This window comes from Mycotypha africana, assembly GCF_025528875.1.
Source record: "Mycotypha africana strain NRRL 2978 chromosome Unknown BDF20scaffold_3, whole genome shotgun sequence".
Taxonomy (NCBI): domain Eukaryota; kingdom Fungi; phylum Mucoromycota; class Mucoromycetes; order Mucorales; family Mycotyphaceae; genus Mycotypha; species Mycotypha africana.
Genome location: NW_026515727.1, coordinates 691180 through 714532, shown reverse-complemented (window position 1 = coordinate 714532; position 23353 = coordinate 691180). Strand labels below are relative to the sequence as shown.

Genomic DNA, 23353 nt, shown 5'->3' with positions numbered 1-23353 from the left:
CTATTGCTGCTCATTTGTCCTCAGCGCATCAGATCATCATTTTTTTCCTTTCGTTACAATTTTAACATTTATTCAATTATAACCCTTCTCTTAATAATACTTATATTCTATATCCACATATCAAATATCTTGTAATTAATTAAATAAGTCAATAAAAATTTAACAGTATGGCTGAAGAGCATAAATGGAAGTTTGCCCAGTGTTTCGGTGACAAAGGCGATTCAGACGATATAACTGATGGTATGAAATGACTTGTCATGCACGTCCATGTGTGTCGTTAAAGACATTAAAAAAGGTGCCTGCTCGGGACTGTAGTTATCTTTAACATTTGACTAAACCAAATCTTTGCTTTTCTTTTACTTGTCTGGAATACGGCATGATTCTTTACCAGCTGATATAATATCTGCAGTCGAATTTGATCATACGGGCGACTATCTTGCAACAGGTGATAAAGGTGGACGCGTTGTCTTGTTTGAAAGAAATGGGAGTGTAAGAAATCAAAGGGAAACAGATAGAAGAAGAGCATCTTGTGTTCATATAATCTTTATTTTTGTTAGAAAAAGAACTGTGAATATCAATTTTATACCGAATTTCAGTCTCATGAGGCAGAATTTGATTACTTGAAAAGTTTGGAAATTGAAGAGAAGATCAACAAGATAAAGTGGTGCAAAAGACAAAACTCTGCTCATTTCTTATTATCTACGAATGGTAAAAAGTTGACAATGCTGAATTGAATAGGTGCTTCGCATCCTACTTACATTTTACATATGTTAGACAAAACCATCAAGCTGTGGAAAGTATTTGACAAGTCATTGAGATTGGTATCTGAAAATAATATGATACCACCAAATAGCCAAACCACCTACAATACGCTACAATTACCGAAACTAATCCATCACGATACCATGGTTGCAGCCGTTCCAAGAAAAGTCTATCCCAATGGTAAACCAAGCATGCTTTATTATATTTCTTTGTTAACAGCCATCTCTAACTTACCGTACATATTTTAGCCCATACTTACCATATCAATTCTATATCAACTAATTCTGACGGTGAGACATACCTCTCAGCCGATGATTTAAGGATTAATTTGTGGAATTTGGATATTTCTAATCAAAGCTTTAGTAAGTAGCTTTTTTTTATTTTATTTTTTTCCTCGTTGCTCTATGAAAGCAACGTATACATACCAATACGATATCTAATTTCGGTGCTGCTATTTTGTAACAGATATTGTCGATATCAAACCAGCTAATATGGAAGAATTGACTGAAGTCATTACAGCAGCAGCATTCCATCCCCAACATTGTAATTTATTCATGTACAGTTCAAGCAAAGGTACTATTAAATTAAGTGATATGAGAGAATCTGCTCTATGCGATCAGTATTCGAAAGGTAAGCTTGAACACTAGAATTTAAAGCACTAGTCGAATTGTCGTTTATCAATTTAAGAATTTGCCTTATAGTATTCGAAGAAACAGAGGACCCAGCACATCGTACTTTTTTCTCGGAGATCATTTCTTCTGTATCAGATATAAGTTTCAGCCATGATGGCCGATACATTCTCTCTCGTGATTACTTAACATTAAAAATCTGGGATGTTAATATGGATACTGAACCTGTTCAAACTATCAATATCCATGATCAATTAAGAGCAAGACTATGTGACTTATATGAAAATGACTGTATATTTGATAAGTTTGAATGTACATTTAGTGGTGATGATAGGTAAATTAAATGAGAGTAAAGTTGTAGTACCTACTGAATTGAAGACTAATTATCCTTTATTGTATATTTCAGTCACGTCATGACAGGCTCTTACAGTAACAATTTTCACATTTATGATCGTGAAGGAAAGACAGATATTACGTTGCAAGCGGACAAAAGTGCTTTCCGATCAAAACGTTTAGGTTCAGCAAAGAATAAAATGACTATGACAAAAAACAGCAATAATACATCAGCCTATTCTTCAACTACTGGGCCAGAGTCCAACAATATGGACTTTAGTAAAAAGATCTTACACTCTTCATGGCATCCTAAAGAAAATACAATTGCTATTGCTGCAACTAATAATCTTTTTATTTTCAGGTATGACTAAGCTGTTGCTATCTACATTTTTTGCATACATACCACTAATTCATGCTTACCCTTTTGTAGTGAGCTGTAAATACAGAACCCAAGAGTATCAATGTGTATTATAATTAAAATGATTATTTATAAAGGGTTACTTCGCTTCTGCTGAAGGTGTATGTATTTGAAGAGATATTATTTACAATGTAGAAAATTGTGCATTTTACTTAATTTTTAAGCAAGCTTTATAACTTCCTCTTTTTCATGACACTCATGTGTTCCATCATATCATGAGCTTCTACTCGTTTTTTTCGTTCAACTTCCTGTTGTCGTTTTCTTCGTTCTTCTTCTGCAATCTGATTTCTTATTTCAGGATAAGTGGGCAATAAAGCAGGGTCTTGAGCTCTAGGTGATTCCATAAAATAAGGATGGTTCAAAGCTTGTTTTACTGTAAGCCGCGATTTAGGGTTGTATGTAAGAAGCCCGCCTAACAACGACAGAGTTTGGTCACTGTAACGAGGAAAAACTTCCCTCAAATGGCTGAAATCGTTTTCATTATCTTTGGATGGTGTCGCCGACAATACAGTGGATGTTGAGTTAGACGGAGAAGAGTGTCGGTGGTGATGTTGGTGATGCTGAAAGCTAAATAGCTTGGTGCCAGGTAACTTGTCAAACCCAGGCCATATTCGCTCGTTAGGTGCTCCTAAAAGTTTTACAATGAAATCTATTTGTGCTTGTTCTGTATTTCCCGGTAATAACGGACGATGCTGCATTAGTTCTCCCATAATACAACCTGCTGACCACAGATCAATAGCAGTTGAATAGTTCGGATCCCCTAAAAGCAGCTCAGGCGCTCTATACCATAATGTGACAACGTTTGGCGTCATTGGCTTAGTTGGTAAGCTCAATGTTCGAGCCAAACCGAAATCAGCTTTTTTGGAATGAGTTTGTCAGAATATTACCGCTATACATTATCTCCTATATTCTCTTGTCTTACCTATTTTCAATAAACCTGTCGATGTCAGTAATAGATTCGACATTTTCAAATCTCTATGAATGATAGAATGACGGTGACAATATTCCAATCCCTTCAGGAGCTGTAGCATTAAACATTTAACTACAAGAGATATACATTCAGTCTTGCAAAGCTAATTTGTGTGAGTGCCTTAAAAAATCTTTCTTCCTTTACTTTCTGACGGCGTGTACGGTGTAGATACTGTATCTAATAAAGTTCCAAGGTCCTATAGCACATGATAAACATCCTTGAGTTTTACGAACCGAATGATCTTATATGAGAAAAGAGTATTACTATCGCTACGTACTTGCTCACAATATTCCATGACTAAAAAAATCGATTCTAACTTTGGCCCCACTGCCACATCCGTGACATTGACTATGTTTTGATGTTTCATTCTTTTTAAAATGCTGATCTCTCGCAAGCTTGATATTGGCATGCCATCTGTTTCACGGTCCATTCGTATTTTCTTCAAAGCAACGATCTGATTAGATTTCAGGTCTTTGACACGGCTAACCAAGAAATAAACGAGCGAGACAGAGTGATAAAGTCAATATTATAGGCTGTGTTCAATCCAAAGCTTTTGCTTAAAATGTTATAATAATTGCTGTTCTTACTATACAACGCCATAGGTGCCTTCACCTACTCGGTTCAACTTTTGAAAGTCGTCAACATTTCGACATTGTCCATAAAAAGGATTTTCTTTACACTGGATTCGGTTGCCTTTAACAGTAGTTAGCTTGATAGTACGTGCTGCTGACATTACTCTGCTTGAGGGATCAAAAGAATGTTTTCGTTCTGTCATCAAAAGTGGCGAAAGTGCACCAAATTGAGAAGCCAATATTTACTTCAATCCACAAAAAATAATGTGCCGCAGCGGGCATTTTATGTTAATCCGACTTTCTGGAATTATATATACAGAATGCTTACTTTAAATGAGTGTCTGCATATCAAACTAAACATATTTTGAACATTCCCATTTAACGAATAATTAAAACCATCTTTGGATGTAGCTCATAAAAATTAAACTGCAACACATGGAAAATATATAGGCAGTTCAACTTTCGTTTACTTCTTGGCTTCGTTGCGACAAAAGTCGGTTTTCCTTTCATTTTGAAGAAACAGTTAAACTGTATCATTAAAAAAAATACTTACATAGCCCAGATCTGAAGCAATTTCGTATCAATTCTCAGGTCATAGTTTATTTCAAACCGTCGCTGTAGAATATGTGGTAATAAGAAGCTATCATCAATAGAAAGAGGTCTTATGGACATGGTTGCGGAGAGAATAAACCTTTATCAAAGTTTAGTAAATATAATAAAATAGGTATTGGCAGTTACCTTAAAGTATGATCTGTTGATTTGTCCGATTTGAATGTTGTTTTGCTAGCTGTCGTTGGAGAAACAATGGACATAAAAGTCAAAAATGTATTTGTCGGATCAAAGCAAAGTACAGCCTTTTCAGTTCAGTTATAGACAGCGTTGCACTGATTTCAGATCCAAGAAAAACAAATCAAAAAACTTGAGAATATTTTTGGACTTATTACTTGTAAAATCTTTAAGCAGCAGGTTTTCATGACCAGCGCGCACCTCCTGATGAATGTGGTACGTATCTGTAGCCGCCATTATAATCACGCTTTCAGCAAATTCTACATTTTGCAAAAAGAGTATCTGATGGAGTTTCTTTCCCTGTTATAGTAGCACGATAGTTTGTTGAATCCGACGATCTTCACGCGTTTCATATCTGTACATGAATCAATACAAATCATAATCTCGAGCTATGATTATTTTCATGATGCAATTGATTACATCAACTTTAAAATACGGAACTCATCAATATCTAACATTAATACTAGCCCTTGTTTTTCTTTATTTTTCAGATGCATGAGAGACACCACTTGAAAAACTGTAAGGCGGACTTGCGCTCTATTCGTCAACCTGTCAGCAAACAGTACCAGTAACATTTTTGACATACGCCATGTTCGAAAGCCCTATAGTACGTATGTCACTCTACTACTGTTTAATGTATTGGAATGGCGTGAATGTTATCTGTTTCCGTACGCTCAACAGAATCTGCAATTGCAGAGCCTTCCGTTAGATAAAAGGTCTATATTGTAGCCCTTCCAGAGGGGCTCTCAAGAAGAAAATTTTTAAAAGAAGGATTATCTAGACTGTTACGTTCCCAGTTCTAAAGGTCTTTAGACTGACCAACTGTCATCAGTCCAATTTGGAAGTTTTCAGAAGAGATCGCCAAACTAGTCCAATTTCAGCCAGTAAAATGAGCCCCATAACAATATTCTTGATTTCACATCCTTTCCTCTATATCTAATCTGACCCGGGCGATTCAATCTCATAATGATTATGTGCTCATGCGGGTTTAAGATCATTTGATAACCGTAATTAACGTTTTCAAGAATAAAAGAATTGTCGGTTTGAATATCGCTTTTACAAAAAGATATTTATTTGAATCAAATATATGTATATAGTGTTTTTGTCATAGCGGTTATTATTTAGCGCTTAGAGTGATCAGAGAAGTCATAAAGATTAGACGGCTATGTCATTACAAGCATCGGGTAATTATGCTACAACTGACCGAAAGTGGCCAATTAGATCAAGCTCAAGAGAGTATGGAGACGAATAAACGCAGCTACGATATCTTATTAAATTTCAAAATAACTGAAATGGATAGATATTGTAAAGAATTAGCAGAAACGAATATGTTGATGGTTTTTATCGATCACGAAAAACGTCCGTGCGTTTATGGATTTTGACAGCTGTGTCGGACAATGTAAACAGTCTGTGATAAATAAATTGAATCTTAAACTATGTGTTCGTGATGATACTTACTCCAGCATTTACATAGAAATCTGACGAAATATAACTTTCAAACCCGATGATTACTTTGGCTTCGACAGACAGATACATTTTTCTCAAAAGAAAAAAAAGCCGATCACGCTGTATATCGTCGTAAGTTTCTGATGTAATCATTTTTTTTTTATTATTATTGTGTTTATAATTCAAAACAATAGCGTACAGTGCTTATAAGTGTGTGCATATATTGATTTACAGAAGTAATATACAGTTTGCACACTATTCTTACATTCTCGTTATAACCGAATCAGTTTAGAAATCGTAGACAATTGTCTGTGTACAATCTGGTGCAGTAAAATTTGGCCATAAGTTCAATACCCACAATGCAACAGCGTTTGTCCATCCGAAGCCGATTTGCGATACATATTCTCCTTGACTTCCCGATAACCCAATGGTGTTCACATCGAACTTCTCAAACATGTGACCAGCGTCTTCAGTCGAGCTGTTTAGTTTTTCAAGAACTCCAGGAATGGAGCCGCCTGTATTTATCCAACCACAGAAAGCAGATGCAGCATAGCGTTCGGCTAAGACTGTAGATAATACGTTGAAGGATGTGCCTTGCGAGGTAGAAGCCACTATATTACTATCGTTGCTATTCCGCTCACTGTTGAGTAAAAGCTCCACTTGACGCAGACTTTGTATAGCAATATATGTAAGAGGAGGCCAGCCATTAGGCCAATCCCATTGCAATGTAGTATTGTAGTAAGAAGTGGTCAAAATTCCAGGGTATTTTTGAAGTGCCTCTTCCGTTTGATCAAATACTTTTGATAGGGTAGTTTTGTCCTTCATGAATTTCTCAGGGAACGCACCGACCCAGATCGGGTATAGTGTAGCAGGTGTATATTCAACATTTTGCTCGTTGCTCGTCAAGTTAAAATCATAAAAAGAGTTAAAGTCATCATTCCACATTAGCTCTTCCATTGCATCCAATCGTTTTTTAGCTTGCTGCCTGTAATATATTGATTTCTTTTTAAATTCCTTAGACTTTCGATGAAACATGGAATACCAAGTGGAGAGCTGCCTTTCGTAATACCATAATAGCGAGTTAAGATCAATGGGAATTATATTGGCCGTATTGATAGTGCGAAGCATTTCGTAATTCTCAACTTGGTCAGGTGATGGTTGCTTTTGTCTGGTCCAACGAGATGAAAAGTCCCAGCCTGTCTCGGCGCCTGCAGCAATATCAGCATAAAGTTGCTCTTTTTCCTCGTCACTGAAATCAGTACCAGTATTCACTGTATTGAAATCTTGTACATAAGATTCAGGGCGTGGATACTTGTTGTTAACAGCATAATGATTCAAAGTATAGACATTATCGTTGCGAGGGTTCGTGACTTCAATCGATCTATCACGCATCCAGTGATGGTATTCCTTTTCTAGGATCGGCAAGGCTTTCAGAAGAAAGTCTTTGTCACCCGTTTCTTCATAATAGACGTCTATCATGTGTGCAAGGAAGGGCGGTTGTGAACGGTTGAGATAGTATATTCGGGCACCATTAGCTAAGTATAGATGCATTTTGAGTTTAGACAAGTGGGAAAATTTGCATGTTTGTTTGATCAACTTAAAATTAAGAAGTAACCTACGAACGAAGCCATATTCTTCTATAAAATCAAAAAAGTTCTCTATCATATCTTCTGCAAGTTTAAATTGTTTACTTAAGATTAAGCCTTTAATCACGAAAAATGAATCCCTAAATATAGCAGAATAATTAAGGGTCAACGCTACTGATAGAGTATCATTCCTCTCCGACTCAGTTTTTAATCACTTTACCAGTAATAAAATTCACGAAATCTTCCTCCTGGTACAACGAACGGACGGTTTACAGGAAGTGCAGATGTAACACAACCATGACATAAGTTTGAATAGTCAAATGTAACTGTTAGATTTCCCCAAGCTTCGTTTAAATGTTCCGCCCAACCACGGTAATCAGGATTACTGATATCGTCTATCCAGTCGAGCTTAGGAATATTTATGTTATGCAATGGAGTCACTTCTGTACCAGCAGGCATGAAATTATCCTCGAGAAATTGCTTGATGTCGGCGCGACTGGCATTGGCACCATTTATCTTTTCAAATGCTTTCAAAACTTCTACTTCTGGCTTCTTGGTGGGCTTTAATGAAGAAAAAGAAAGCGGTGTTAAAAGTTACATATCTTTCGAATTGAATGTTAGTCTCGTTATAAGGAGGAAGTGAAATGGTCGTCAAGAAATAGTGGACTATCAAACGCCTTCTCTAGCTGCCAATATTGTAAGCATTTGATCTATCGATATTTCACTTACCATATCAACAAACGTTTTTGAATCTGAGAACAGCCCAGCCATCTGTACTGCTTTGAGAATGGGCCCTTCACAAAAGATTGGTGAATCACAAGAATAAGAGCGGTTATTTGGAACTGCATGTGCAGATGAGAATAAAGCCGTAAGTAGTACACTAGAAATGAAAAATAAAGTCTTCATTTATCGTATGTGAATGTGTGTTTGAAAAAATAGAAGTGTGAGTGTGTGAGTGCAGTGAAGGCGCGTTGGATTATGGTAAAGGAAAATATTGGGAGGTCTAGAGCGAGAAGGTCGTAAAAGAGGGAAGGGAAATAAGAAATGAAGAAGAGGAATCGGAATGATCAAAGCAAAAGAGAAAGATAGAATAATGCAAGAGCTTTAAATACGATTTACAAACAAAATGGGTCAAAGAAGCTCGGAGAAACATACATTTGGTGGGAGATCGTGATGGAGTATTGTTTATGTTATACGTTGAACAAAACGGCGGAACATATGAGTAAATGTCAATTACGTTTGTGCTGGACTTTGTCAGAAAAATCTCTGTCTGGTTCACAGCTTGAAATTCTTATTGTCTCTTTCACGGTTTAAGAAATAGAAAGGAATAAATCGTCTCACATTACAACAAATTGGTTTCAATCTCATAGCAAAAGCAAACACAAAAAAGAATCACAAAAGCAAAAGGAAGGCAGCATCGTTCTGGTTGAGGGGATTATATTAAAAATGGCAAACTTGCATACCAAACTTTAAAATGCACAAGTATGCAAAAACTCTCAGCAGAAAGTTCTAATCATAGCTAATGCCTAAAGAGTCCCTTTTCATTAGGCATACCAGTCCGGCGTTCCAGAAATAAATGTCTTTTTTTCTTATTTCACTTTTATACTTTAATCAACAAATTTCCGGAGACGTTATCGCGTAAAAGAGCCTTTCAGTTATTCCAGCCTTTTGAATCTTGCACTACAACCATTTGATCCTTGGTCATCTATTTATTTTCCCCGCGCCCCCGTATTCATTTACGAAGGGTGTCATGACAAGTAGTCTCGTTTTAACTTCTATGACTTGTTCATAATGCTGGCTAGTCAGTCATTACACTCTTAAAGAGCAACCCATTCAACAGAAAAGGTTAAATGGTAATTGTTTGCTCTGATTGTCTTAGCAAACAATTGAAAGTCGACTTCTTCGGATATATTATATCGGCAGTAGTAACACATTAAGCCCACCGTCATTGTAGATTTAAAATACGTAAGTGTGTCAGCAGAATAAATTGTGAATATCAAACACAATGAAATATTCAGCGCAGTTCTGTTTCATCATTATAGTCATCTTTTCTTCCCTTCCTTATAATATTCTTTTACTCAAGCCTAGTGATTCCGATTTTACTGTAAGTTATTTTTTTAAGAGAATGATGCAGGAACAAGCTTAATAAGATGACGATCGGCTATGGATGCTGACAAAGAGAATAAATCGAATTCTGAATGAGGATAAACTGTGAATACACCTAATGCAGCCCCTTTTGTTGTTAGGTTATGGCATATTTTAGATCATGAATTGATCAACCTATTTAGTTATTCAAACGTAATACCGGTCAGTTAAGAAGCATACCGTAGCAATAAACATGGAAGAAGGCACAAATATTGTTCTGCATATCGAACTGCCCTTCGCAATCTTTGATCATACATTCGACTTCGCTTTTCCTTCGGCTTCGTGATGCTGTGCTTGCAAGTTTTACTTCTTTTTTTTTTTTTCTTGCACAGAATTCTGTAAATTACTATCAATCTGCTGCCATTACCGCCGTAGAAAAGCCTTCTGATAGGATTTACTTCCCAATATTTTTTTATCTCCCTCACTCAGCAACAACAGTCAACAATATAGGGTCATAAAAGAATATTAATCATCCAATCCTTCTATGAAGCTAACAACATATCAATCATGGCAAATTGTAACGAATCATCTCTTTTCTTAATATGCTGAAGGCTGCACAAAGCTCCTGCCAGAAGAGGAAGAGATTTACCTTTGAATCACAGACACGTCGGTGTTACGATCCTTTCCAAATTTGTATCTTTCATGCCTTTTGGGTTTTTCTTTTTTGATTTTCTGCTCCCCTTTTTTTTATTCTGTATGCATACAGCTTCTTTCTTGCACTTTCGACTTCATCCCACAATTTTTTATAATTAGTTTTTATAATTGGGCAGACTACATTAAAACATCAAATCTCTTCCAATATATAGTATTTACATATGTTATCAAATCTGTATCCTGAGTTACTGGAGCTTGTAGCATCACATTTGCCTAATCATGCACAATATAACTGCTTGACAGTCTGTCAGCGATGGTATCAAGCCATGCTTCGAACACTTTACAAAAATATTCAAATTAACCATCGACGTCAGTTAAAACTACTTCTTAAGCATTTAGCCGAACAACCAGAGAAGGGACGCTTCATTCGTCAATTACATTTCAAACGAAATAACCATGATTCGTTATACACGACAAATCAAGGAATCAAAACCAAAATTATTGGTGTTACAGCTGAAGAACTTGAACAATTAGCTTTGTACTGTACCAGCTTAGATGTACTTGACTTTGATCAAAATCTATGGAAGTACATCAAGCTTCCATTGAGTATGCTTCAACGACTGAAACGATTACCAGCCATAAATGTAGACAGTAGAACGGAAGATCAGTGGTTATGGAAGACATTGAGCAGCATTAACAATAAGCCATTGACTGGATTAACCCAGCTGACTCTAGGTGGAGAGATCGTCTCTCAAATGATGTCTCCAGCCAGGCTAGATGATAAATCACAGCACTATTATCGTCAACAACACCAACAGCCTGCTGATATATCCATTTCGACCTCACCTTTAATTCAATGCTTGAAAAATGTACCTGAACTTCGAAAGTTGTGCTTAAACAGCAAACAACCTAAATCTCATGTGATTAATGTGTTTATTGAAGATATGGAAGCCATTCATCAAGCCTGCTTATCGTTGGAGGAATTGACTCTGATTGGTTCATTCAAATTCATACCCACTTTTATAAATAACAGCAAAAACAATGGCACTGCTATATCCTCACAGAAATATCATCGACTACGCAGACTCAAACTCATTGCATCCATACCTCCGACATGGTTCTATTATATCGGTTACAAATACCCAGCATTGGAAGAACTTGATTTCGATTCCATCATAACACCTGTCGTACACGAATATCAAACTCTTTTCAAAAAATTACCCTCTTCATCCTCTCGCTCAACAGCAACGATAGCAACGAATGTCATAATGTACTTTCGACAACGGCTTATACAACACAGACTAGATCTATCTGACCTAGAAATCCAATCTCTGTTCTGCCACCTTTTGGATTGCTGTCCTCGACTCCGCAAAATTGAACTCGACAGTGCCAGTGCTAAAACATATATCACTGAACAATTTTTTCAAAAATGTCATGCTAGCAGCAGCAGACATTCTTGTCATAAGCTAAAAGAAATTAAGATCAAAACAGATACCTCATACAACTTGATTAATCAACGTGAATTTTTTGATCTGTTGGTGAATCATGGTCAAAACTTAATCACGGGGTTAGGCACAGAGGTCATATTTAATGGTGGAACGATTTCGTTGTCACAACTCTCCAGTTTTTCAAAGCTGACGGATCTTGTAATATGTTGCGGGCATCCTACCGTTGAATGTGAAATTGATCTGATTTTAAGTCATTGTCAAAAGCTTGAGCAATTAACGATCCGTTCTGCTTATGTTACTTTATCAGACAGCAAAAACGACAAACAACCGCATCCTTTGAAATCCCTTCAGTTAAGCACAGTATCCTTCTCGCCAAGCGTATTTGAATATTTAGGCATTCGCTGTCATAATTTGTCACAACTTTCAATATACGAATGTGAACAGAAAACTGATGACAGCAGCAAGAACTGTATTAATTTATCTTTGCCACACAATCACTTCAAGTCTGTCATACTCAAGGGCATTCGTCTTGATTCTGTACCACTCAAGAACCATAATTGGACACCTAATGTTCGCCTTGTATCCATTGAGCAAGAAAAAAAGGATAAACGATGGTATCATGCTTATGATGCGCATCAGTTCTATCCTGTACAAAAAGACACAACAATCCAAAAATTAAATGAACGGAAGCGTCAAATTGCTGAACATTATTATCAATTTGGCTGGATCAATAATCAAAAATACATTGAGAAGATTATCAGCACAAAATATAGTCATCGTGAACCATATTACTTGTACACTAGAACGAGTAGAGATTGGGAGGCTGATTTATTCTTTGGTTACGTAGCTATTCAATGTCAATCCATCGAACATTGGGAGCTTATTTGTAACACCGCTTTTAACGAATTTTAATATTGTTTTTTTACTACTACTACTACCATTAATACTACAATGACCATCCATCTATATCCCTACTTCTACTGCAATCCATACTAATAAGCTAAACTTTACAAATCATACTAATTGTTGTTGCTGTTGATTCTCAGGCATTAATAAATTCCTCCTTAATGCATCAACTTCATTTATGAACTGTAAAAGTGAACGCTGTTCAATTCGTCCAAACGCAAATCCAACAATTAAGCAAATTGGTATCAAAAATCCTGTTCCTGTCATCAATAGACCATCTATTACAGTAACGACAATTGTTGGCACTGCTGTGTTGAAACGAAGGCTTAATATGGAGGGTAGCACGATCAGTAAGATGTAAAAGATAATATGCACAATAATCAGTATAAAGAATAGATAGAGAATGGCTTGTGATTCCTTTTTTGATCGTCGCAAATCTTTTTTTAATACGTCTAATACTTCATCGATAAGCGTGGGTGAGAGTTGGGTATAATTGGGATGGCATAGGTTGGTTGATAACGAGGGAGATAATGATGCATTTGTTTGTACCGGATGTGATATTGCAAACACAGATGCCACACCAAAATGATCAGAGTAGTTCATTTGAGAATTGGGTATGAAGTCAGTCATGACTACCTTCGATTCGATGCAATTGAACTGTGTAGTTTGTCGATAAAAGATGTAGTCGAGTCGTTTTCCTAAAAATTGTCGCGCATTTGTGTCTTTACCACCATCCCAGTATCGCGAGAAGTTATTGAATGGTGAGTTGCAAGTAAAGCCAAAATACTGTGTATAGACATCTGGTGTTATAGACTCTAGTGGAAATTTGCAAGGATCAGGCTCACCATGTAACTGAAGCCATGAGTCTGTCATAAACCCATGGTCGCTAATTAATCGATAATTATACGAAGTTGGTATAAGATTAAAATCACCCGACTATAATGGTAGAAGCGCATTGAGTGACAACAACGTCTATACGCAGCAAAAACAAAAATAAAATAAAATAAAATAAAGTTGCTCATCCTTACCAAAATGATATGCCTTCCCATAGCAGCAGAGCTTCTCAGCAGATGTGCAAGCTGCCAACATTCAGTCGCTCTATGTGCTTTATATATGTCTTTGGGTCCATAGCCACCATGCAAATGCGTTGTGAACACTTCTAGAAGCCCTATTACTGGATGATTGACAAGAATAGAGCCAACACCTTTCCCCACGTAGAAATCACCATGCAATAGTTTGAGTGGTTTGCCATTCAATGTATAACGATGATAAGAAGTTGAAATAATTGGGAACTTTGACAAGATAGCCAAACCACTACCTAGTGCACCACTATGTCAAGGATGCGGACAAAGTGAGGAAGTTTAGATCCTGTCTCGAGATATTTATGCTACTAAATGCAAGCTCCATGTTTTCTACCTGTAAAAATAAGCACTATAAGGAAGGGTTTCCTTCACTGCTTCTTTGAGAAGCGTGAAATCTTTGGCGACCCAAACTTCTTGTAGAGTAACAATATCATAATTCGAATCACTCAAAAGTTTTGCTATAGCTTTCATTCGAAAGTTTCTATGTTTTGCAACAACTGCTAATCCCCTTTGAAAGATTCGGACGTACATTGCATTCATTTTGAGGAAAACAAAAATTTAGCTTTGGCGCTGAAAGGATCTGTGCGTAAGGTGGTAGTTACCAACAGTTAAGAGATAAAATGTTGAGCCTGTCCAGTTTCGACATTAGCTATAGCTTTTCAGTCCACTGTCCAATGAGTGAGTACCTGTTGAAAGATCAAGCTATGATCGCTTCCTCTGTCTTGGAAAATCGCTATCAACGTCGGAAAGCAAAAATTTAGAAAGAGAAACAGAACAAATCAAGATCAATGCACACTGCCGATGGGAAGCAACAGCTTGATAAATTTGTTTTTTGAGGGTTTATTCATCAAACAGTGAAAAGTTATGACAAAGGAAGCAAAAAATGAATGAATTACTAAAAAATGATTTGGAGCGACTATGCAGAGACTATGTATGAGCAAAACAGTAGAGATAAATTAAAAAATTAGTGTCATTCGATAACCTCCAAGGTTAACAATCATTTTTATCTTTTTCACCAATAATTCATATGACGTTACAAACAGACAGAACTTACAATGCGATAATGAAAGCATTTTGATTGCATATACTTGTAATTTCTCTATTGTTTGATGTAAAGTGAACAAAATTCAGATCCAATCGTATAAATCTGAAATGGTTTCTTTTCTGGAAGTTTATTTGGTAATTACAAATCTCAAAATGCGATAAATTGATAAAGTAGCTGGCATAATGAAGATGCGTTATTTAAGAACGCTCACCACGAAGACGGCGAGCTAACTGAATGTCCTTTGGTTGAATGGTTACTCTTCTGCCGTGAATGGCAGCAAGGTTGGTGTCTACAATAGGGTGACAATGATTTAGGATGCTTAGATTACTATGAATAATCTCAACTATTATTCCCTTTACCTTCGAAAAGTCCAACAAGGTAAGCCTCGGCGGCTTCTTGCAAAGCACCAATAGCAGAGGATTGGAAACGCAAATCAGTCTTGAAGTCTTGAGCGATTTCACGAACAAGACGCTGCGTAGCACAAAAAGTTGAAAGAAGAAAAGATTTGTTAGCATTGCAATTCCAATAATAATGAGCCATCTTGAATAATATTGTTCAATTTTACTTGGAAAGGAAGTTTACGAATCAAAAGCTCAGTAGATTTCTAAATGAGATAACATTGAAATGGTTTAGAGATCAACTTACTATGCTATCTTTCATTCCATAACTATGAAAAGAGAAGGTTAAAGGCACTCACTTGGTATCTACGAATTTCTCTGAGGGCAACGGTACCAGGCTTATAGCGATGAGGTTTTTTCACACCACCTATTTCACAATAAAAAGAAAAATTATTCTTCAAGCCATTGCCAACTTATACAAGGAATGCGATTGATAGAAAGAATAGGAAAGGATGGCAGACGAACCTGTAGTAGGGGCGGACTTTCTGGCAGCCTTGGTAGCAAGTTGCTTTCTGGGTGCTTTACCACCAGTTGATTTACGAGCAGTTTGTTTGGTTCTAGCCATGCTTAAATGCCTGAAGTTTGCTTAGAAAGAAAAGAAGAAGGGAAAAGTCAAGAATAGGAGTGATCCGTATCATGCTGGAGTACTGTAAAATGATCACTGTCGGACAATAACAAAATTCTACTCCGCTTGATTGCCATTTGAGGAAAGCAGACAAAAGTTAATTTTCTAAGAAACGTGACAAATTGATCTTCCTACAAGCAGCACCAGACAAATGAAGGTTTCGCTTGCAATGGTTGTGATAGTCTATGCCGGGTAAAAGCATATAGTGTCAATCAAACGGTTAGCTTCTGTAAGCTATAAGATAGCGTTCACTTTTACAAAGCTATGCTGGATTCTTGCGAAGGTTTAGAAGCATAACGGGACTCACAGAAATAGGATATACTTACCGATACAACGTGACCTCTTCCTTATATTCATACTCGAATACTTGAGTTGCATAAGCAAGTGCTCATTAACATTAGAGGAGTCCAAGAGGAGAGCTTTAATAATTTTCGATTCGCTTATTAGCAAATTCAGGAACAACAAGGCGATAGTCAATCTTATAGATTGGCATACAAAGAGCAACTGCTACTTTAAAGTCATGGTATGCATTCTAGACTAGAAATTCAGCATGCATATATTGTTAACACAAGAATTCAACAAAAATAGGCCTGACGCTTTTAACAGCAGTAGCCATAACACCGCACATGCTAAATTCTCATGACGACTATTAATATAAAACTTTGGTTACTGTTCTCCTTTCCTCCGACAGAGGACCATCAATTATATCCTCTTCCCTTTATGACGTAATTTGGATAAAGCGATATAAAAGCCTTTTTTGTTTTCTATTCCATGTCCAAAACTTGGATAACCGCGTCAAACAGCCCCTAAAAAATGTGTGCTTTGCAGTATTCAACAAGGGGAGGATAACCCATGGACGCCAGCTTATTAGCTTTTCATGCGAATATCAAATCGTGCTAGAAATAAAATTATATAATGAAATAGATAACATAAATTAGTGTTGGGTGCATCAGGCATTCCTATGAGAAGCCAATGGATTGTAGTGGATGTAACACAAGCATATGTCATTGTTCTTCCACCTAAAAGAAAGCAAGTAAGTTTGTAAGTTACAATATTTTGGAATGCTTGATAGCTGCACGTATCAAAAAAGCCATAGGGCCCAAATACAGACCCAGACCTTACGTATAAGTAACGGCGTAGATGTCAAGTCCGTGACTCGGAACAAGCAAGATGCATGTAGTCAAATATAAGCTTCTCTCACCTCCCTCCCCCGTCTATATGTAGCGATGATGGGCGGTCTGGTGAAATTTTGAAGGGCTCGCAGGAGATAAATTTATACACTGATGACAATGAAGGGTGCATTCATCGAACATCAGTCCATTTCAATCAATTCTAACAGTATCGTTTTCTTAGGATATAATGACAAGATACATAACGTAGCCTATGATGAATATCGGCATTGATATTTCTTAGCATAATTTGTAGGGAGTAACAAATTGTAACGTTGACAGAAAAGCTATTTTTAGTTGACATAAAATGAAATACATGGATTTTAACTAAATCAGACAAAAAGAGAGATTTTCTTTTTTTTTGTGGTTAAGTTACAATTCCTGGTACGCACTGTCATCATCATCGCTCACTGATTTTGGTATTAAACCTGAGAAGGCAAATTCAAGGCATGCTTTTTCTTTTCATTGAAGAAATTTCTGTAAAAGGTTAAGATTCGATCTTTTTTTTTTTTTTTTTTTTTTTTGTTTTTTTTTTTTTTTGTTTTGTTTGCTTCTATTTTTTCCGCATGTATTAAAAGAAGGCCATTACAAAACAATTTCAGTGCTGCTTCTTTATTTGATTTATCCTTACTTACGCCTTCTCTAGAGGTTAAAAAGTAAACTAGACTATAAAAAGTTATAGCGCATACCCAGTATATAGTGTAAAGAATCTGGATTTTTTGTAATTTGTTCGTATTATTCCTTTTCCTTTTCCTTCTTGTTTTCTTTCTACTTCCATATTACTACCTCATTTTGCAGGGAATAAGAATGTATTTCAGTTTACCCAAAAGTCAAGATAGAATGACACCGCTTCATCATGAAGTACAAACACAGTTAATCCAACAGCATCTTCAACAACAACAAGAACAAAACGATTATCTCAGTAAGAGATCGAGTTACAGCAGCTATGAGTCAAATAATACCACGACTATTAATGAGGAGAGGATATCAGAAATTATTCAAAATTTAGACGAACACTGGGGATCACCACCTATATTGACGCCCAATACTTTGGCACATATCCTAAGCCATCAATGGGTACAACAAAGCAGCAACAGTCAGGAAGAAGCTGCCATTAATCGTGAAGAAATTAGGAAGGTAATAGCACAACATTTTATGAATCATAAAATACAGAACAAATGTCACAATGGACCGCTTTATGACAATTAGGTATCCAAAGCTGCTGCTGCTGCTGCTTCAGTTGCAGCAAATAAAACTTTACAGAATAACAATAAACTAATTTTTACGTTGATTGAAGAATTTATCAGGTATCATGCGATTGTTACGCAGTTAAAGCAGAGTCTTCTTGTGGTTAAAAAAAAATTGCCCAACATTCCATATTTAGGACAATTCAATCAATAGATACAGAGAATCAATTTGACATCACTACAGAAATTCAGGTAATGCGTCAATCTATCTTTGTCAATATACTGCCTTGAATATGTCATTATAATTAACGAACAATTCTACTAACAACATAGTCCGACTCAGTATTGCAAAAGCTAATAGCTGCTAACGAAGAACAGACTGGTGATGTTTCTAATACGAAAAGTAATAGTATACTCCATTATCAGTCAACAATGGGCGAGAATGTTATGAAACATTTGATTGATTTACTTCGAAAGCATAATAATGGAAACAGTAATGAGACCAAGAAGCAGAACATATTACAAAGTCAAGATTGAGGAATTAAAAAAAAAAAAAAAAAAAAAAAAAAAATTGAACCTCAATCAAATAGAAAGAGAAACTTGAGCACTTCTTGCTTATAAATACCACTTTCTCTTTACAACAAGTCAGCTTTTTTTTATTTAAATCATTCAACATGGGTTATGCAACTCTTGATGCAGCACTTGGTTTTCCAAACAATCTACCTCCTAACAACTCTAATATTCTAATTACTGACACCCTCAAATCCGATGCTAATTTCTTAATTCACCATTTCGTTATCAATCATCTCAAGAACAATAAACGTGTTGTTTTAGTTGGACTATCACATATCTTTAATCATTACTTTCTAATTGGTCGTAAGCTTGTAAAGTCTTTTTATTTTTTAATTTTTGTACGTCTTGGAAGCCTCCTGAAAGTATAAAGCTTACACTTTACAACGTCTCCATTTAGGGCATTCATTTGCAAAATTATAAACAGTCAAATCAACTTGTCTTCATCGATGGCTTAACTCATTTAAACGAATACTCGAATGGAACACCCTATCCGCCAAGTCGAGCACCAACTGCACCTACCGATACTTTAGACTACACAAAGGATTTGAAGGAGCTTTATCACGTCATAAAGAAGCATTGCCTCACAACAACAGCCGACAATCAGGAAAACGATACTTTACTAATATTAGACGATCTTAGTGTATTACTTTATAATGGTTTCGACGTGCGTGATGTCTCTAACTTCATACTCAAGCTACGGAATCTCATGCAACAGTCGACGTTGCTCACACTTATTCATGCAAACGAAGAAGGCACAGACGACGTAGAGCAGGATAATTTTGTAAAGCAAATGATCTACGGATCCAACCTTATATTGCAGGTTAACCCTATCAATAGTGGGTTAGCAAAAGATGTTCATGGAGAGTTAGATATTATTTATGGTCCTCAGCATTATGAAGAAGTGACGACGGCTGCATCACCAGTACAGACATTGCATTATAAGATTTTAGATAACAATGTACACTTCTTTGCAAAGGGCGTAGCTCAAGTTTAACCTTTCATCAGTTTCAGCCCATTACTGCTCTTCCCGTATGCAGGGATAGACTGTTTCAATATTTATGTATTCTTTTTTTCTTTGGTTGAGAAACCCAACTATTCACGATTGCAATAAAGGATCAAATATTTCCAGCTACCAAGTGTTATAACAGCATTGGCAAAACTTGTAGATTCCTGTCATCGTATGCTATTTTGACTCGCACGGGTAGGAAGAACCTCTCATCAACTATGGTTCTTCTTCAATTGTTGATAAGACCCGTTGTTTATGTTGCTTAACTATTCAATGGCTTCCTAACACCTTTACAAATACTATCTTTCTGGTAAGATGATCTATTCTTTATTGTTCTTCTCCATTGTTTTGGCTGCCTATACCTCTTCCATTAAAAAACATTGACCATGTTAAGTTCACCCCAGCAAAATTATCGTTTGGGCTGTTTTCTCAATCACTTTTCATTCAAGATTAAGTATGTATTCTGAACACGGAAAGTAATGACTTATTCAGACACAAAGAATCATTTGCTAAGAAGGTCATAATTAATCCTTTGCTTTTATATGATTTTCAGCAGCTTTTTGTTATAGCTTAATCTTTCCAAGGTAAATAAATATTCCTTCGTTTCCTTTTATCGCTAGCATAGTAAAAGAAAAGAGATTTTTGACTTCCATACTTTTTTTTATGAATTTTTTTTTACTGCTTCTGGATCTTTGTGGAAATGGCCAATGTTCGTTTAGAGTGGTAATCCCGCCACTAATTTGTTAATAAATTGCGCACTAATAAGCTTGTGTAATACAACGTTGTAATGTAAAAATAGAAGCGAGCATCATAAAAGGGGATTCCCTTTTTTAAACTATTTTCTCTCTCTTTCTTTACTCCTGGTGTTTTTACTGTTTGATTTGTCTTCATTGCTTACCCATTTGAAATCTTACTCAGTGATGCGTTCGATTTCAATCTTCAGCTCCTTCCAACTTTTATTAGTTTTTACATTATTCATTTCAAATTCAACAGCAGCAGCACCAACGGTACTAGAATCCTTAGCATCAACTATAAATTTAGCGACAAATTTAGCAGCAAAAAAGAATAGTGATAATGGTCGAGATAACACAACCAACAATGAAGCCACAAAATACGACCCCTGCGCAGCAATTGCAGGCAAATCAACAGCCAGCTTCAACGATGCCAAAGCGTGTTTAGACTTTTTCAAATATGACAAAGACATTGCCAAACAAACATTAGACACAGTGCGAAAAATTACCAACGACCTATATGTATTCAATGTAGGTTGGGAATCGAACTATACAAGAAAACAGAGAGAAAAGTTTGATCAAGGAGAGATTGTAAATATTGATAGGATTATCATCAAAACATTGATAGGAACTGGCAAAAAATCCTCCTCAAGTAGAAGGGTTAGGCATAACACCCATTGACATTTCACACGGACTTGATTTGATTGAGAAAGAAAACTGGAAATCAGATAGGGAATTCCAAGAAGCTATTGCGTTGTTGTTAGATAAAGTAGAGGACGCACATTTGGTAAGTTACCTGTGAATCGCTAGGTTGATATCTAATTGCAAGCATATCGTAACGATTTTTGTTCATTTCTTTCATGCACCCGCCCATACGCTAGTCTTATTCTCCGTTTTGCTATCGTCAATTTATTTTCTGGCAGCCCATTCAACTTAATGCATTGCTCCGTAACCAACGTCTCGTCATCAATGTCGCCTATGTAAAGGACGATATTTGGCCCGATGCCGATTCTTCTTGGGTCGGTTGTGAAGTCGTCCAAATCGATGGCATAGAGGCCATGGAAATGGTTGTTAACTACGCTGTCAACAACAACGGCGAATCAAAAGATGTCAATACATGCTTCAACAACATCATGAACACCAAGAGCTACTTTCATGGTTGGGACGATGGTGCTGATGATCTAGGATATCATCGTTTCTTGCCTGCTCAAGAATATCACAATTACACGCTAAAATGTCCTCAAAAGGGCACTTTACCGAAGCAAGAAGAATATGACGAACCCTTTACAGTAGTTGTACCATGGGTTGCGCAAGTTCCTCCCTCCTATACTTCAGCTGAAAGCTATTGGAAGAATTTTTGCGAGTCTTCGCATTATAGTAAAGGAAATGTTACCAAGAGAGACATCCATTATGATTTACATGAATTGAAAGCCATTCATGAAGGTGACGTCTTTGCCCTGAACGCTAATACAAATGCTGCTGCTGCTGGAGAGAATAAGCATGGGCGTTACATCGAATTCATTCAGCTTGACAAGCCAAATGATAAAGTAGGCGTCATTGATATTCAGAGCTTTTCCATTGCTGCGGAAGATCGTGAAGCCTTCGTCCAAAATGTCACCACCGGCTTGAGAACGTTTGAAAAAGATGGCGTTGAGAAAATTATTCTAGACTTATCATCCAATGGTGGCGGTGACGCTTGTGCTGGTGAATTTCTCATAAACACATTCTTTAACTCTACACCTGATTATCCTTCCGATATCAAGTACTCTCCCTTGTTGGAACGTGTTGTGAAGAAGGCTTATGAACAACAAAATACCAAATGGCTCGATTACAAGCCGCTCCATAATGACTCGAGTCGTGGCAGTGAGTGGTTTACTGACACCCACACGTATGCAAGAGGCAATGACAAGAATGTTCGATTTTCTCAACCTGTCAGTCTTAGCTGTGCCGGTTGGGGAGGACTCACTTCTCCTGATAATAACAAGAACGGCAATAATACCTTTGTCAACAACAAATGGAAACCTTCAGACGTGGTGATCTTATCTGATGGACGCTGTGGATCCACTTGTGCTATTGTCGCCTCTCGTCTTCATTTATCTCATCAGGTGCCTGCAATGGGTTTAGGCGGTATTCGTGGTAATCGTATGCAATTTGCTTCTTTTCCTGGTGGCGAAAGCGATCGTTTATCGAGTTTCTTGATGGATTTGGAGATTTTGGGCTTGTCCACTGATGCAGACGCTCCACTTCCTTTTCCTGAACGCGCTGATATAGGATGGACTTTCAGAGAAGTCTATAAGCCAACTAAAGAATTCACCGGTCAAGAAACTGATCTGTTGGAATACAGTGTGATCAATGCCGACTGCCGACTTTATTTTGATGATGATAATGCCGATGACGTTAAGAGGCTGTGGGCAGATGCTGCTAAAGTGCTATTGGCTGGTCAATGTCTCTACATCGAGCAGTAATTCGCAAAGTGTATTGCTACCAAGCGAACACAGAATGCAAATAGTAGCAATTTTCCTTTTCGACTCTCAACTTTTTTCCAACTTTTCTGAATGTTATTTATATTATTGTACAAAATTCCTCTAAATATATCCCTGTTATCAATAAACATGCTAACAATAGATATCACAACATTTCAAAAGCAGTGGCCTAAAACGGTTGATGAAGCTGAAGCCAGAGTGATCGCTATGTTGAGCCATTATATACTTATAATCATTGAGGATGTTTCTTCATATAAATGCTTTTGTCACAAATGCAATTTCAGTTTGAAGTTCGTCGCCCCGTAAATTTTTTGGTTATGAAATTTCTCGCTGCGATTTGCTTCGGACGGGCCAATGTCAACGTAATGGAGGTAAGTCACAGCTTCCTCTGCTAACGCGTTTCCTCTTTCCAAGCAACATATTTGTGTTTCCCTACCACTTTTTAACCATTTTGAAAGC

General features: G+C 36.8%; 10 protein-coding genes across 10 annotated transcripts; 6 read left to right on the top strand and 4 right to left on the bottom strand.

Annotated features, from left to right (window-relative positions):
* Positions 1 to 56: 56 nt before the first annotated feature.
* On the top strand, positions 57 to 2095 carry BDF20DRAFT_986103 (protein phosphatase PP2A regulatory subunit B; the record flags this gene model as incomplete). The annotated part of the gene is made up of 8 exons (XM_053085205.1): positions 57 to 240; positions 392 to 489; positions 558 to 708; positions 775 to 942; positions 1011 to 1124; positions 1228 to 1392; positions 1464 to 1725; positions 1798 to 2095. The coding sequence occupies exons 1-8, from the start codon at positions 168 to 170 to the stop codon at positions 2093 to 2095; spliced, it is 1329 nt and encodes a 442-aa protein (XP_052937975.1). The 5' UTR covers positions 57 to 167.
* BDF20DRAFT_858363 (kinase-like domain-containing protein) lies at positions 2081 to 3722 on the bottom strand. Its single transcript, XM_053080407.1, has 4 exons — positions 3390 to 3722; positions 3257 to 3308; positions 3065 to 3184; positions 2081 to 2998 (listed from the first exon to the last, which is right to left on the bottom strand). Exons 1-4 carry the CDS (start codon positions 3540 to 3542, stop codon positions 2313 to 2315), a joined length of 1011 nt encoding a protein of 336 aa, XP_052937974.1. The 5' UTR covers positions 3543 to 3722; the 3' UTR covers positions 2081 to 2312.
* A 1337-nt stretch (positions 3723 to 5059) lies between these two features.
* Positions 5060 to 5852, top strand: BDF20DRAFT_833702 (uncharacterized protein; the record flags this gene model as incomplete). Its single annotated transcript, XM_053078674.1, has 2 exons — positions 5060 to 5077; positions 5568 to 5852. 2 exons carry the CDS (start codon positions 5060 to 5062, stop codon positions 5850 to 5852), a joined length of 303 nt encoding a protein of 100 aa, XP_052937973.1.
* Positions 5853 to 6204: 352 nt separating this feature from the next.
* BDF20DRAFT_816118 (trehalase) lies at positions 6205 to 8408 on the bottom strand (the record flags this gene model as incomplete). Its single annotated transcript, XM_053077129.1, has 4 exons — positions 6205 to 7451; positions 7536 to 7642; positions 7723 to 8063; positions 8232 to 8408. 4 exons carry the CDS (start codon positions 8406 to 8408, stop codon positions 6205 to 6207), a joined length of 1872 nt encoding a protein of 623 aa, XP_052937972.1.
* A 2054-nt stretch (positions 8409 to 10462) lies between these two features.
* BDF20DRAFT_833700 (uncharacterized protein) lies at positions 10463 to 12601 on the top strand (the record flags this gene model as incomplete). The annotated part of the gene is made up of 1 exon (XM_053078673.1): positions 10463 to 12601. One exon carries the CDS (start codon positions 10463 to 10465, stop codon positions 12599 to 12601), a length of 2139 nt encoding a protein of 712 aa, XP_052937971.1.
* Positions 12602 to 12703: 102 nt separating this feature from the next.
* BDF20DRAFT_815821 (Endonuclease/exonuclease/phosphatase) lies at positions 12704 to 14208 on the bottom strand (the record flags this gene model as incomplete). The annotated part of the gene is made up of 3 exons (XM_053077117.1): positions 12704 to 13531; positions 13624 to 13924; positions 14012 to 14208. The coding sequence occupies 3 exons, from the start codon at positions 14206 to 14208 to the stop codon at positions 12704 to 12706; spliced, it is 1326 nt and encodes a 441-aa protein (XP_052937970.1).
* A 711-nt stretch (positions 14209 to 14919) lies between these two features.
* On the bottom strand, positions 14920 to 15685 carry BDF20DRAFT_833698 (histone; the record flags this gene model as incomplete). The annotated part of the gene is made up of 5 exons (XM_053078672.1): positions 14920 to 15011; positions 15082 to 15193; positions 15288 to 15326; positions 15420 to 15487; positions 15586 to 15685. 5 exons carry the CDS (start codon positions 15683 to 15685, stop codon positions 14920 to 14922), a joined length of 411 nt encoding a protein of 136 aa, XP_052937969.1.
* Positions 15686 to 17462: 1777 nt separating this feature from the next.
* Positions 17463 to 18667, top strand: BDF20DRAFT_858334 (uncharacterized protein). Its single transcript, XM_053080406.1, has 4 exons — positions 17463 to 18051; positions 18124 to 18221; positions 18299 to 18353; positions 18435 to 18667. The coding sequence occupies exons 1-4, from the start codon at positions 17722 to 17724 to the stop codon at positions 18636 to 18638; spliced, it is 687 nt and encodes a 228-aa protein (XP_052937968.1). The 5' UTR covers positions 17463 to 17721; the 3' UTR covers positions 18639 to 18667.
* On the top strand, positions 18454 to 19211 carry BDF20DRAFT_368977 (uncharacterized protein). Its single transcript, XM_053075295.1, has 2 exons — positions 18454 to 18504; positions 18579 to 19211. The coding sequence occupies exon 2, from the start codon at positions 18776 to 18778 to the stop codon at positions 19040 to 19042; it is 267 nt and encodes an 88-aa protein (XP_052937967.1). The 5' UTR covers positions 18454 to 18504; positions 18579 to 18775; the 3' UTR covers positions 19043 to 19211.
* Positions 19212 to 20600: 1389 nt separating this feature from the next.
* BDF20DRAFT_905218 (uncharacterized protein) lies at positions 20601 to 22876 on the top strand (the record flags this gene model as incomplete). Its single annotated transcript, XM_053083131.1, has 4 exons — positions 20601 to 20757; positions 20785 to 20942; positions 21040 to 21198; positions 21293 to 22876. The coding sequence occupies 4 exons, from the start codon at positions 20601 to 20603 to the stop codon at positions 22874 to 22876; spliced, it is 2058 nt and encodes a 685-aa protein (XP_052937966.1).
* Between the last annotated feature and the right edge of the window lie 477 nt (positions 22877 to 23353).

Excerpts from the sequence above, each read along its gene's own strand:
- BDF20DRAFT_858363 (XM_053080407.1), bottom strand. The coding sequence starts at position 3,542 with ATGGACCGTGAAACAGATGGCATGCCAATATCAAGCTTGCGAGAGATC. Across the intron at positions 3,309-3,389 it reads TCATGGAATATTGTGAGCAA|GACCTTGGAACTTTATTAGA; the intron begins GTACGTAGCGAT and ends CATGTGCTATAG. Across the intron at positions 3,185-3,256 it reads ACCGTACACGCCGTCAGAAA|TTAAATGTTTAATGCTACAG; the intron begins GTAAAGGAAGAA and ends TATCTCTTGTAG.
- BDF20DRAFT_858334 (XM_053080406.1), top strand. The coding sequence starts at position 17,722 with ATGTATTTCAGTTTACCCAAAAGTCAAGATAGAATGACACCGCTTCAT. Across the intron at positions 18,052-18,123 it reads ATCGTGAAGAAATTAGGAAG|GTATCCAAAGCTGCTGCTGC; the intron begins GTAATAGCACAA and ends TATGACAATTAG. Across the intron at positions 18,354-18,434 it reads ACATCACTACAGAAATTCAG|TCCGACTCAGTATTGCAAAA; the intron begins GTAATGCGTCAA and ends CTAACAACATAG.
- BDF20DRAFT_368977 (XM_053075295.1), top strand. The coding sequence starts at position 18,776 with ATGGGTTATGCAACTCTTGATGCAGCACTTGGTTTTCCAAACAATCTA.